This window comes from Sturnira hondurensis, unplaced genomic scaffold (genome assembly GCF_014824575.4).
Source record: "Sturnira hondurensis isolate 20B ecotype Veracruz unplaced genomic scaffold, ASM1482457v3 Scaffold0003166, whole genome shotgun sequence".
NCBI classification, from domain to species: domain Eukaryota; kingdom Metazoa; phylum Chordata; class Mammalia; order Chiroptera; family Phyllostomidae; genus Sturnira; species Sturnira hondurensis.
In genome coordinates this window covers 1944666-1959355 of record NW_028075797.1, presented here as the reverse complement: position 1 = coordinate 1959355, position 14690 = coordinate 1944666, and the positions used below count along the sequence as shown (strand labels likewise).

At 47.3% G+C, this 14690-nt stretch overlaps 1 protein-coding gene across 1 annotated transcript in view; it reads left to right on the top strand.

Annotated features, from left to right (window-relative positions):
• Nucleotides 1-14690, top strand: part of AUTS2 (activator of transcription and developmental regulator AUTS2) — a 1160553-nt gene that overhangs the window by 1141169 nt on the left and 4694 nt on the right. Inside the window, exons 12-18 of the mRNA XM_037041734.1 lie at nucleotides 924-995; nucleotides 2199-2228; nucleotides 3925-3996; nucleotides 7793-7934; nucleotides 11469-11546; nucleotides 12498-12581; nucleotides 13719-13941. Of these exons, the coding sequence (XP_036897629.1) occupies nucleotides 924-995; nucleotides 2199-2228; nucleotides 3925-3996; nucleotides 7793-7934; nucleotides 11469-11546; nucleotides 12498-12581; nucleotides 13719-13941 (701 nt within the window). The remainder of the gene's footprint in view (nucleotides 1-923; nucleotides 996-2198; nucleotides 2229-3924; nucleotides 3997-7792; nucleotides 7935-11468; nucleotides 11547-12497; nucleotides 12582-13718; nucleotides 13942-14690) is intronic.

Below are 14690 nucleotides of genomic sequence, written 5' to 3'. Positions count from 1 at the left end.
ACAGATAAGGTTAGAGTTATTGATGAGATCGAGGAATGGTGTGGGAATAGGAAAGATGAAGCAGAATTACTTTAGACATCATTTAATGTAAGTCTGCTGGTCCCTAAATTAGGTTCTCTTGTCCCATTTCCACTACTGCTAATGAGTAATTACTGAGTGTAATTCCTTGCTATTGTCTGCCAGTTAAAATTTAGAGAGTTAGCTTAATGTCTGTAAAACACTTCCAGTTATTCTGATGAGGAGCACCTGATAGAGCAAATTATGATGATGTTCACTTAAGCATTTCTTGGAATGTTTGTTTGGTGATAAAGCAAAAAGCACAATGACAGGGTTGTCAGTAACTCCGCAGAAGGTGGGTGTTGGGGCAGCACTTCTCTGCGTTGGTTCTCTTCATGGTCCCGTGCTTTTCATCACGGCAGCGCGTGGCCCCTCTGTGCCTAGATGCTGTGGCTGGAGAGGGTGGTCTCTGGCCGGGCCCCATCAGAGAATAGGGTGCAGGTCCTGACGAAGAGCCTGTGTGATCACGGAGTAAAATGAGTCTGTCAGCTCTGTATTGCAACTGAAAACAAAAAATTGGGGGCAGCATGAAAAAGGTGAAGGGATTGAGAAGTCCAAGTTGGGCGCCACAAAATAGTCACAGGGATGTGAAGTACCAAGCGGGCAACGTCATCAGTAATATTCTGATGACTGTGTGCGGGGCCAGGTGGGTCCGGAATGCCGGAATTATCTGGGGAAATCACTTTGTAAAGTATATCGTTGTCCGACCACTGTGCTGTGTGCCTGAAATTATACAAGATATTACTGAATGCAAACTGTCATTGAAAAAGGACAACAACGCTTGACTTCTGTAACTTGGAGTGAAAGATACTGCTTTCATGACACATGTTGCGTGCTTCCTAAGCTGTGGTCTGGTTAATTCGTAGACCTCCAACCCCATCGATGTCGCTGCTCGACCTGGGACAGTCCCGCACACTCTACTCCAGAAGGACCCGAGGGTACGTACGAAGTCGGGCTTGGCCTCAGGTAACACGGGGGTGGTTTGCCGGAACGGCCAGTCGGTGCTCGCACCTTCTGTAGCTCATCCGAGTGTGGCTGTTCCTTCTCGTTTGCGGGAGAGAATGCCGGTCACTCTTAGAGAATGGAATCCCTTCTGCTCTGCCTTGGCCGGCATGGGGAGGACAGAGGGGTGGCTGACCGTCCGAGATCAGAAACTCCACCCTGTGAGCTTGTGCAGTTCCTATTCAACCCATCTGCTCAGCCTGTATTTCCTTAAATTTCTCTCACACAAAAGAAATAGCTGTAAAGTGTTTTGAATGGAAAAGCGCCGAGCATTTTTTTCCCTGGAAGTCGGGACACATTCCCTGCTTCCCGGGGGTCAGGAAGTCACTGTGCTAACCTGCTCTCCTGGCCCTCGACTTCTTTTGTGCTCCGGAGCGAAACACAGTATCCATTCTGCTGTGGCTATGTTGTTTATTTGTAATGTACACCTCTGCCTGCTCTCAGCAAAGAATTTGAAGGTATACGATATATGTAATCTTGTTTCTTTGGTCGTTATTTACATTCATTGTAGTAAATGTGAAAAATGATTACCTTTACAATATTGTCTTTTTCCCTGGGTAAGGGCAGTCAGAAATTGATGACCAGAGTTAGGTAGAAGTTTAAAATGACTCAACTATGTAAGTATTTTTATGACGTTTAGTGAACTTCTTTAAAATGTCTCAGACCTCTTGGTAATGTGCAGCCCTCGAACTGAGGGCGTTGGTGGAGAGAGCCCTCAGTGTGCCCGGGAGGACGCCCGGCCCCAGGTGCCCACCCGCACCCAGCCTCCCACACCGGTGGCCTGACACCACTCTCCCTGAGGCCTGCTCCGTGAGGTGTGGAGGCTGCTCCTCGGGACAGGGAAACTCCTCAGATGTGGAGGGTGGGCAGATGATGTTGCCAGAGGGCAAATTGCCGCTGATTGAACTTGTTCAGGGGGCTTGTCAATGTGGATGCGCCAAGCCTTGTGAAGTGGGGGAGGGGACATTTGGCACTTTTGATAGTGTGAAAATGGGTTAATTATTCTCTAAAAGGGCTTCATTTAAAAGTAAAATTCTAACATTTTAATTTCCCCTCCTAATGAAGCACTACAAATTTGTTAATTAGAGCAATTGTTTGAGTGACAGGCATGTAACCAAGTTGTCATTTTCTCTTCACAGTTGACAGATCCTTTCAGACCTATGTTAAGGGTAAGAAAGCTTCTTCTAGAACTGTTTTTGCAACCTCTGTGTGACTCCGTGTGGGTTAAAAAGACAAATCCGTTAGGAGGAGCCAAGCCACAGAAACGTTGGAAGGAAGTGTTGGGATGACACTTTTGTGGGGGTGGGCTTCTCAGGTAGTACGATCGAAATGGCCTGAACTGTTTTTGCTTTGGTGTTACAGGAAGCCAGGCTATGCAGGTAAAACCAGCAGATAAGATTCAGCTGAGTCAGATTCTCTGGTTAGCAGTTCTGGTAAGAGGTTTGACGGGTGGGAACCTGAAGAGAAGGAATTAAGCTATAGGCTGAAATGAGACGTTCTGCCGTCCCTTGTGCACCTAGAGATACACACACAGGGTCTGCTCATTTTGGCTGGAGGCTGCCTCACTCTGCAGTAAGTGACGTTCACTCGTCACAGACATCCAGCCTGTTTCTCTGGCACAGAACAGCCTGGGTGTGTTCACATGTTTGGAGTCTGGAGAGTGGCCAACAGATGACCTCTGAGTAACAGCTGGCCAACCTGGTTGGTTGGGGTGGGAGAGGAGGTGGGCGGTTGGACAGAAGAGGGATAGATAGTATACTTCCTGCTATACTTAACCCATTTCTGGTGTGTAAAGTAATATAATTTAATTTTTCCAAAAGGGAAAAAAAAGAATTGTGTCATGACTTATGATTTCAAATGATGCGAATAATTTCGTTACAAAAGAAGAAAACTGACCCCAGACTTGGATTTAAGTATGTATTTCAGAATCAGCTCTTTCGCATAGACACCAGAAGCGTCTGTCCGTGGCCCACATAGGATTGGGGCATCGTTTCCTCTCACCCACCCTCTCCTCGCCGAGTGCACATGGGGAGCCTCTGGGTGGATCACATTGCCAATGAGGCAGGGACAGGTGGTCCCCGCCCTCCACGTGGTGAGACAGAGCACACCCACAGTGACTCCAGGCTTGTAAAGCAGGCCCTGAAACGGTGCGGGAGACGTGGCTTGATACACTCCCAGAGGGCAGAGGAGGTCTAGAACTAGGAAGGACTGAGTTCTCGCCCTTGTTGCTTTCCCTGTTTTACGTAGAAGAGGGCAGTGCCTATGCACGTGAGTGGGTAGCTGACAACTCCACGAAGTACTTAGAGAAACTGGGCTTCAATAAAAGTGCAGTGAATTTCTTTGCCTTGCTTTGAGGGTACAGAAAAGCCAGTGCTGGAGGAGGTTACACAGGTTCCAGACCCTCTCTTGCTTTAAACTGATTCACAGACATTCACTAATTAGCTCCTCTGAACAGCTCATTTGCATCATAGCATGGCCACATTTGTTAGGTAGGGCTCTGAGCTCTCCCTGGTCTGCCAGCTGGCACCAGAAAAGAAATAGAGAAGAGACACAACACGGGCTTCGGGATTTTGCTGCCCTGTCCTTGGTGACCAGGGAGGTCCTCGTCAGCGCGGTTCTCTGAGGAGTAGCTGCCAGCTCAGTGCCCCCGGGAGGATGAGGTGCTGACTGGCTCCCTCGGGCCTGGGCGCCAGAGAGCTGCTGACAGCAGGCACTTGGAGTGTACAAAGCACTCTTGTTTCCTGAACAAGAAAAAAAGAAAAAGAAAAAAGTCTCTGTAGCCAAAATCTGCTGTAGGTTTGGGGACATTGGAGGCGGTTTTCTCTGAAAGGTCTTCCTTCTGACCACGCTGCTTTCTTGTTTCAGAAACCAGGGAAGTGGTGTGCTATGCATGTTCACATCGCCTGGCAGATCTACCATCACCAACAGAAAGTCAAGGTCAGTCTTGCCTTCCTGGCCTTGGGGGTGGGGCACCTGGGCTCCTGGGCCTGCGGCCTCCCTGCCAAGGATCAAGTCTCTCTTAGAAAAGCCATTTGGAAATCTTACTATCAGTTAGGGAAACCACCAGCAAAGGGACAAAACAAAAGCAAACTGATAACTCTGATGAGTTTTGTCTTTAAAAAATGATTTTTGTCGTCTTATTGATCTGCAGAGTTTAAATATACTGCATTTTGTCCTGTATGCTATGCTCCTGTGTATAATGTACACCCATGTCCTTGACCCACATTTTCAGGGGAAAAAAGTTCATTTGAATTTTTAAATTTAATCATTTATTTATATTCAGATGTTTGTTTTTGCATTATAAAGGAATTGTAGCATTTATTTTGAAACATACTATGGTATAAGAAATTTTATGTAACAACTAATTACGAAACACAAGAGAAAGATACAAGGTATTTCAGGCACTACCCATGTATAGCGTGCACCCTTCTTTCCCCTCAAAAATTTGGGCAAAAAAGTGCACATTATACACAGCAAAACACAGGTAGACTAACTCCTGAAATAAACGTTTCGGGGAGATTTGTAAGCCAGGCGCCTCCTTGTTGACTTGATTGTACGGAGACGGACTGACAGTAGAACCAGAGGTCTGAGGCAGGGCAGGGCCCAGTGGGAAGGCCTATCTGTGAGAGTTTGCTTTCCTGTAACAGTGGGTGCGTTCTTTTCATGTCATGGCTCTGGAAAAATGATCTAGTAATGTAAGATCTATATGATGCTACAGACCTTCCGGTAGCAATGCGTATGGTGGTGAAAATGAGTCTTCTAGAAGTAGTGTGTTATTTGCATTGACCTTCCCACACCCCATTAGTCCCCCTGATGGCCCGTGCCAGAGGTGAGAATACAGTCAGTTCTTGTCAGAACCACCATCTGGCCATTACCTTACCTGTCTGCAGGTGATTTTTCTTTTTCATCTGTTTTCATCCCACAGTGAACACGATGCACACTTTGCCAGGCTGTTGAGATACAGTAGGGGACTGGTCAGGGACTTCTGCAGGTGACCAGATGTGGCAGCACTGGTCAGCTTAGAGAGCAAAGGAATAAGTCCAGATTTTACAGTCTGCATGTTTATAGTCTGGGTAACTGTGCCTAGAAAAATGGGGGGAAACAATCAATCCAGTAATTCCAATAGGCTTCAGTTAATCCATTTTTCAAATAATAAGCTTTTAGTCCTAACAGCATTTGGGAGCCAATATGAGAATTATGAAAGAAAGTGATAAACTCAGAGGGAGAGCTAGTCCCTACAGAAATGTTCATTTGTTTGTTTAAATGGTTAAATGATTTTTTAAAAGCCAGCTTCAGTGAGTGAGGCCGGCAAGATACCTGCTTTGGTGTCAAATGCCTGCTCTTTCTCCTAACATCCCATCAGTGAGTTTTGCTCACTTTAATTGTTAGGTGTGATTTAGTTAGAAACCTTACAGTTTAGCTTCATTACAGAATGTGCGTATTTTGAAGAGCTGACTGGATTTCAATGCTTAGTTCAGTGCGCTCTGTGTTCCAGGGTGTGTAGGTGGGGGAGTGGGGGTGAGACTCGTCCTCCTGTGACTCCTTTGGTTAAGAGATGAAGGATAGAGTGTGGACGTGCCCTTCCAGCAACTTCTGGTCCATGAACGTGCCCCGGCGACTCACACCGCCATTACCCCAGTTCAGTTAGGAAGACCTCTTGCACGGAGATGGCTTTTCTTTCCCCTTCAGCACATTCTCTCTAATCCCCAAGTGCCGTTTTGCTTCATGGACCTAACTTGTGGTTAATGGAACTGTGCTGTGTACCATGCAATATTAGCACTAAATAATTTGGCAACCAAATTAAAGGAGCCATTCAAAAGATTTTCATAGATTTATAGTGAATTAGGAGCTTTGTCTTGGGGTTTGGCTGTTACTTTATAGTGGGACTTCCATGACAGAATTCCCTGTGGATTTGAGCAGAAATTACATTGTCCTTTTATATAACGTTCATTTACTCATTCTTTTAGTCACCCACCGAGTGTTTACTGAGAGCCCTGCTGCCTGAGGTTCCTTACTGCGCCGGGCTCAGAGGGCACCCTTCTGTCCAGAGGTTTAGTTGCTTAGAGTTCAGTAGTAAGGGTCAGTGTGTGCATAAAAAATGGTGAACGTGCTGTCTGCTTCCAAGGGGGATGGCTTCCCGCTTGAGCTGCTCAGGTAGGTTTCATTCTAAATAGGTATGATGGATGAGTGGGTTCGTGACCCTCAGCAAATAGCACATTCGTCTCTGATCTTCACACATGCTGGATCAGATGGCAGCCTATTGACTCTAATGTACAGCGGGGCAAGGATTTATGTTTAGCAGAACAGGAAGGAGTTTGAGGTGGAGATGGAGCCAGAGGGACTGAGAGCATCAGATGAGTCTCAGAGATGGGAAGTGTGAGAGTCAGAACAGGCTCAGGGCTGTGGGGGAGGGGAGACTGCAGAGTGGGGATGAAGGCAGGGAAACACAGAGCCTCGGGCCGGCCCAAACGAGCGGGACTTGGTGCTTATCCAGGGGGTAGGAAGCTGATTCAGAGAGGGCTGTTGAGAATCAAGAAGATGGGGCAGTGTTGAAATTATACCGTTTGAGAGGGCTACAGGCCTGAAATATGATGCTGGATAGGAAAGACAGTTAGTTATTCTTTCAGTAATGTTGTAATAACTGTATGGTACCAGATGGGTACTGGAAATATCAGGGGGGGTGCTTTATAAAATACATGATTGTCTGACCACCATGCTGTACACCCGAAACTAACAGAAAATATTGACTATAACTGTAATTGACAAAAATGAAAAAAATAATTTTGCTATTTTAAATGATAATCTTTGAAGTTTCATCTTCAAGTATATATTACTACAATATAAAAATAAAATTGATGTTTGCATTTTAAAAAAAAAGAATGATGGCAGGCTAAGGGATCAGGAAGCAGATGAGGAGCTGATTCCTACAGCCTTAGCGGGAGGGGGGCTGCCAGGCTGGCTCGAGGCTGGAGGTGTCGATAAGAGGAGACGGGGTTGCCGTTGATGGCAGGCCCTTCGCAGTCAGAGAGGCTCTTGGTGGTTGTCTGGTGCAGACTGATCTCTTCAGCAATTGGGGAGAGTAGGCAAAGCAAAGACCCTATTAGTTAAATTAATAACCCTACTTAGTTTGTTTGGTTTTTTAAAAGATGTAACAGTGATCATTTGAAAATTAGCTCGTGGGCATGCAAATATTTCTTCATAACTTTCAGTTGCTAATGTACTGTGATCTATTAGAGAATGTTAAAGAGTCATTAAACAATTAATTTACACAGAAGATTATTCATGCAGAGTTCCTCATAAAATGAGCTTTACAGTACTACTGTTAAAACTTGCAGAAATGGGCCTTTACAGTGGGTAGTCAGCTACTTGGGAGGGGTGGTAGTTGGAGTCAGTAAAGATAGGACTTTAGTCCTCAAACCACGTGACCTCAAAGACAGAGCACTGACTGCGCCGCTTGGCGTTCTGACTCGAGAGGCAGGTGCTCCCCGTGCAGGCCCTGCTGCACCCCTGTCAGGCTGACCCACTTCCCCGGTGCTGGGGTGAACTGGTGTGTGGGCGGCTGTGTCCTCACGGCGTTCATCAACTGCAGTATGACCAGGGCTCGGAGGCCCGGTGCACCAGCCAGTCTCCTTTCTCAGTCTCAGCCCCTTCGTTAATGTCCTTCTTTCCTGCCGTTCCTCTGAGGATGTCATCTCTCCCCCCTCTCCCCCCCCCCCCCCCCCCGCTGCTTTAGAAACAAATGCAGTCAGACCCACATAAACTGGACTTTGGACTGAAACCCGAGTTCCTGAGCCGTCCTCCAGGCCCCAGTCTCTTTGGAGCCATCCACCACCCGCACGACCTGGCACGGCCTTCAACTTTGTTCTCCGCCGCTGGTGAGTTCCGTGGGGCAGGGGAGAGTGGAGAAATGTTGTTCTCAGGTGGCTCAATAAATTGTGTTTGTGCTCAGGGCCACCACTCAATCACTCCCTAAAAAACACAATTTATGCCAGCTCGCAGGGCCACCTCTTAGCATAGCGAGGGAAGTGAACCTCCTTCATTGCTGTGCCCTTTTTCATTAAAGAAGGAAAGAAGATCATCTTCCCCTTAGGGGACTCATTGCTTTGGCTCATTATTTGCCTCTGTGTTAAGCCAGTAGAACTCACAAGCCCATCAAATGCTATTGAAAAAAGATCAGAAAACCTGCAAGGGCACATCGGAGGGAAACAATGCCAGGACTTCACTCGCAGTGCTCACGGAAGGCTCCACTGCCTCGCACCGTGATGCTCGGTCAGTCGTGCTGTGCTCTGAGGGTCTGAAGATAAAGAAATACAGTTGGCCCTTACGGCAGTGTGAACCATGGGTCTCCTTACAGGTGGATTTTTTTCAGTGAATACATACAGCACTACAAATGGGTTTTCTTAATAGCATTTTCTTTTCTCTAGCTTACTTTATTGTAAGAGTATCATATATAATACATGTAACATACAAAATGTGTGTCAATCGACTGTTTCTGTTATTGGTAAGGCATTCAGAGGTTATTGGTAGTTAAGTTTTGGGAGAGTCGAAAGTTATGTGCCGTGCAGGGGGTTGGCGTCCCTCGCCCCATGTTGTTCGCGGGTCCACGGTATGATGTTGATATTGGCTGGTAGGATGGTCTGGAATCAGTTGTTGGCTGGTTGTCTGTGCTACAGAACTTAGTATTACTGCCTGGCGGGTTGTAATCATGCAGGAAGTTTCGAGGACAAGGTGTAAAATACCCAAAAGAGCTGTTCATCAATGGCTGAGAGTGCCACTGCCGGGCGGCTTCCGGGTGTGCTGGAGCAGGGCAGGGCAGGTCGCTGCTTCGGATGTTGCCCCCTTTCTGCTCCGGGCACTTGCAGACAGAAGGAGGTGGCTCTGAAGCGTAGGCAGATGACAACACGGTTCAGTATCAAGGGCTGCTAATTATTTGGGCATTCCCAAAGCTGTCCTCAGGGCGATGCCTGGCACAGGGCTCCGCTGGATACCGCTTACAAACAGCTCCACTGAGCTCACTTTACTGACCGGCTCCATAATTCAATACTCGCTGTGCCAAATAGAATTTATTCTTCTGGACGCGAATCTCCAAGGGGCTCCCTATTTCTCATCCTTAGGGAACACGTTGCACAGCCATCCTGCCTGCTACCTTCCCAGGCTTTTGTCCAAGACTCATTTGTGGTGGACCTAATGCTCTCCCATTCAAGAAAAGAGAAACACCCACATTGCAAGAAATCATCATTTTAATGGGCTTTGTTGCCAAAGCAAGTGAATCACCCTCGAGGGTAGATGGAATTTGCTAAGGTCTTGGGTTTTTCTCTGTCAGCTCTGTCTAGGGACACATTTGAAGGCTTTGTTACCATGGCACCTAGGCTCTGAGACAGGGCTACATTAAGAGCAATTTTTGGAGAGAAATAGAGAGATTTCTCCCTGGCTTCCATTTAAGCCAAGCGGATGAATTGGTTTCTTTTGCTTCAGTAATTCTGGAACTGCAAGGCACCCTGGGGGCCCTGGGCTGAGCAGAGCCCCAGTCCTCATGGAAGCATTAATTAGCATGTACTACACAGGCAGGATGCAGCCAAATTTTTATTTAGCTGATAACACTTAATACCTAATGAATATGCTGGGCCCCATTCACTCTGTGGAGATAGGGTAACATGTTTGCACTTTCTGGGTACAGAGTCAGTCACCACCTTGGGCTGGACAGAGAACCGCTCAGGACCAGGACAGATGTGCCCCCACGCTCCACACCCCAGACCTGCAGGCCCTCACAGGCCAGGGAGCAGCAGTCCAAACACAAATTGAGTTAACAGGGTTTGAGGGGAGGGACGGTCCTTCTACATTTAATCTGTATTTCTGAAGGAACTTAACACTTGTTCATGGGAATTTAGTCAAAGTACAAGGGAGTATAGAATAGTTATTAGTAAATTCATTCAGATCCTGTTTCTACTTCCGTTCTGGAAGGTAATCTTTTCCAGTGTACACAATATTGGATTTTGCCNGACAGATGTGCCCCCACGCTCCACACCCCAGACCTGCAGGCCCTCGCAGGCCAGGGAGCAGCAGTCCAAACACAAATTGAGTTAACAGGGTTTGAGGGGAGGGACGATCCTTCTACATTTAATCTGTATTTCTGAAGGAACTTAACACTTGTTCATGGGAATTTAGTCAAAGTACAAGGGAGTATAGAATAGTTATTAGTAAATTCATTCAGATCCTGTTTCTACTTCCGTTCTGGAAGGTAATCTTTTCCAGTGTACACAATATTGGATTTTGCCCCCAGTGGTTATTTGGTAAAAGTTTTAGCTGATATGTATAATTTGCATACCCTTATGAAATTCAGCCACTTTTTTCCTTACCACTGGGCACTAATGCCCAAATAAACTAAAAAGGCACCTTCAGGTGACTGTGGCCCATCTCTTGTCAAGAGCCAGGCCTGCCTCCCACAAAGCTCTCCTCCAGCTGTCATCTGCATGGCCACCAGCCCTTCGAATGCCCTGAGCTCTTAGAATATTGTCCCTCTTGAGTCACTTGTCTACACGCTCTGTGCCTCTCTTTCCCTCTTTCCTTCCCCAGCTTCCTTCAAGAAAAGGATCTGAGGCATCTTAAATACATATTGTTCAAGGCAAAATACAGAGTAGAAGAGGAAATGTGGATAAAGGAGAGACCACAAAGTTAGACCTGTGTTTCCTGGCAGGCACAGACTCAGAGCCAGTTGTAAGAGTATTAGTGTCCAGAAGCATTTGAGGAAACCAGCTGCTCCTGGCCCTGGGGATGACGAAGAGAGATCAGAGGCCTTCCTCTCCCTTCCCTACCCCAGCGTACGTCACAACAGAGAGTCTCGTAAGGCTGGGCTTTAGAATGTCCTTCAGTGTGAGGCTGTGACAACTAAGGCATTTCCAGGAAAAGAGGTTCTGTGGTGGCCCAAAGCAGAGCAGTGCAGACAGGTCAGCTGCTCCTGGGCCAGGGGTCACAGAGCCGTCACAGAATGCACCACAGGGTGGCTCCAAGTGGCAGCCTTACTCCCTGAGAAGTTCTATGAAGAAAACCCTTTGTGGTCAAATGCTGTCCTGTTGGAGCTAGTGAGCCCATGAATGTGACCGTGGCTCTTAGTTCTTCAGCAAGGAAGAATGTTCTTACTGAACATTTTTTTAAACCAGGAATTTCTCCAGACTTTTTTCATTATAGAACCTCCCCCGTCCCACTGGCAGTGTTTTTGGATGTTTCTAATACTGTATGTCAGCATCTTCAAAAATTTACACATTTCTTCTCCCCCACGGAGTTGCCTGGTGGACTCGAGCCACGTCCTTACTTCAACATGTTCTCCCCCGGGTCCTTCCACGCCCAGCAGCCAGCTACATGGTAGCAGACGGCCACCAGGGAAATCTAACCCATTGTGTTTGACGTCATAGGTGCTGCACACCCGACCGGGACCCCTTTCGGGCCACCTCCTCATCACAGCAACTTCCTCAACCCTGCTGCTCACCTAGGTGAGTTGCCAATAGTGACGGAGCGATGTGTGGCTTTTCAGAGAACCTTTGTTTACTGCGCCTCTGCCACACTTTCAGCAACTTGGCCGTAGTCCTAGCCACCTCACTCACCACTTAGGGAAAAGACGGAGGCCTTGTAGAAGCCTGAAGAGGTGTCATCCACACTCAGGATTTCAGCCCCTGTGATAGTACCTTCTTCAGGGAGCAGATGTGTGCTCTGTAGTCAGATGTGTCCGTCTAGAGACACTGATGTGCGGTGGGTAGAAGCCACGCCTCAGGGCCTCAGGGGTTCCCCGAGTACAGCAGCCTGCCCCACCCACCGGAGGAAGGTTGTGAACTCTTGCCCCTTGTCTACAGGCACATCTCGGAAGTGGAGGCAGAGACAAGACCCTGTTTTGATAAGTCATTACCCATATGTTTTAATCACTTCACATTTCACTGCCTTATTCATATGTCTCTTCCTAGTAAGGGTGCATGCTTTGTTCATGGCCTTGTTTGATACTTTCTGCAAGCGTACAAGCAGATGTGGGCCATGAGGCACCCACCCACAGGGTGTGTCATTCGTGAGCCTTCAGAACTGCATCATAGATTAATTGTAAGATGTCATCTCATTTCTGTTCCATTAGAGAGCCCACTCAGCACATTCCTGGAAGAGAGGAGACAGAGGCAGAGGCTTCTTAGAACATGTGGCTTGAGGCATGTTCCCCACCTGGCAAGAGAAATGGGGCAAAATGCACAGTTCCAGAAAATAGATTCTGTAAATATTTTGCTAACCAGTGCCTAAGGTCAAGTGCAGTGAAAACATGACCTGGTAGCAGAAGCAGGACAGGTCAGGGCTGAGTGTAGAGAGGTGTGGGTCCCACGTGGCTTCCCCCAGCTCCTGGCGAGCTCTGCGACTTGCTCGCACGGTGGACTCCTGCAGCCTGTCCTTTCACCCTCTCTCATTTGCAGAGCCTTTCAATCGGCCGTCTACCTTCACTGGCCTCGCAGCAGTTGGTGGCAATGCCTTCGGGGGACTTGGAAATCCTTCAGTTAGTGAGTACCTCTAACTTTCTAAAGTCTGTCCTGGACTGTTCATCTCCTCTGATCTGTCAGTGGCTCAAGACCTTTCCAGATAAAAAGAAACTATGCCCTTGGGAAATAAATTGAGTTTTTTCATTGCCTAAACAGTGGGATTAGGTGTAGGTACACATTTACAGCCAAACCAACTTTTTAAGGACAGTCCGCTGTCAATATGTTACTGAGGGTCAGGAAAGGCAATACAGTTCATTGAACTCCAAAAAGTTTGCTTAAACTCGGTTTCACCCACATTCCATCTTGCTGCCCCTTTAGCTACAGATCCTATTAGAGGTGAAAACAACTTTAAATTTCATCTTGCCTTGGCATTCATGGGATTGGAAGAGCTCAAAGCAGAATAGCAGGGAAACAACCCCAGGCTCAGGAGAGTGAAGAGCCGGTGACATGTCTTGCTCCAGAATCTGGGAGGACCAGATAGTCTTCTACTCCTGGAAGCTCTTGTCTCAAATAGGAAGAGAGTTGCAACACCTGCTTGTGTCCCAAACATGTTATTTAATCACTGATATAATACACTCCACTTGTTTTCTCTCATGCCATCCATACCTCACAGTCTCTGGGGACAGGAGACCTAAAACACAGCCTTCACAGTTCTGGCTAGCGTGGCAACCTGTGCATCTGTTTAAGTCATGGCGCTGACTTGTCTCTGGTGACATCAGTTTGCCAAAGCTATGGGAAGAGCAGCAGTCTTGTTAGCAGGGCTGCGGGCGGCAGTGGCCAGCCTTGAGCTCGACTCCAAATTGGGTCTTGTCCGTCTGAGGCACACCACCGAAATACACCCTCGCATGCTTGGGGCTGCTGCATGCACAGACATGTTTAATTAGGGAATCTTGACTCCTTTTTGGTCCCTTCCTTTTTTAATTGTCCCCCTCCCACCCCTTTGCCTTTGGTTTAAAAAAAAAAAAGCTGTGAGCTGCCTTTCCAGTGTAGGACAAGTTCCTCTAATGAATGTATTAATCTCCTTTCCTTTTCCAGCTCCCAATAATATGTATTCATTTTAACTCTGAATGCTGTTAAAAGTTTTTTGGTAAGTACCTTCATTACAGCAGATTATATAATTTCTCTTAAACCTTTTTGTTCTCCACTTCACCATTTCAGCACCCAACTCAATGTTCGGCCACAAGGATGGCCCCAGTGTGCAGAACTTTAGCAACCCTCACGAGCCCTGGAACCGGCTGCACCGAACGCCTCCGTCGTTCCCGACCCCTCCGCCCTGGCTGAAGCCAGGGGAGCTGGAGCGTGGCGCGTCCACTGCAGCTCATGACAGAGATAGAGATGTAGATAAACGAGACTCATCCGTTAGTAAAGATGACAAAGAAAGGTACGGAAAGAAATCGCTCTCGAGTCCCACTGGGGGAGCCCGTCTGTGCCAAGTACTGGCCACCCACCCTCCCTGCCCCAGCCTTGTGCTCCAGCTGGTCCTGTAGCCTCAGCTCCTCATGTGGCCGGGGCCAGTGCAGCGCCCAGGCCCCGGCGTCCCAGAGTGCACGCCCTTGGCCCCGTAAAGCATGGTGACCACAGAACGTCACCCTCGCAGAGCAAGACAGCCCTGACTCAGAAGCACTTACACATGCAGACCCCCCAAAGTCCATGTGAGCAGTAGTGTATCCAAATACAAATCTTTCTGTACAAGACAGTGAGTTGGAGCTTTGGACCAAACACACACAGCATGAATCAGCACCATATTTGCTTTCCAGTTCGTGCCGTCCATTAAATCATCCATAGGTTTTTCTCTCTCTTTTTGTTTTCTTTGAGAAAGTCATGTTTGCATTGCCTCATCATATTTTTCTGAAATTATGTTCAAACTCAAATCCTGGGCTCTCACAGATGACTAATAAAATTTTGCTCACCTAGATTTAGAGAAACGTCAATAAGCATAATTGGCTTGGGGTTTTTTGCTAGTGGATAATTAATTTTATTAACTGTTTTTTAATCTCAACACTTGGTAACTCGTGCCTAAGAAAGAAGTAGCCAAAAGAGGAAAGTGTCTGGCAGTATTTTTTTTTTCTGGAGAATGGCTTAAGTATTCCTGACCATGTGCCCCCCTTTTTTCTTCAGGCTACTTTCATT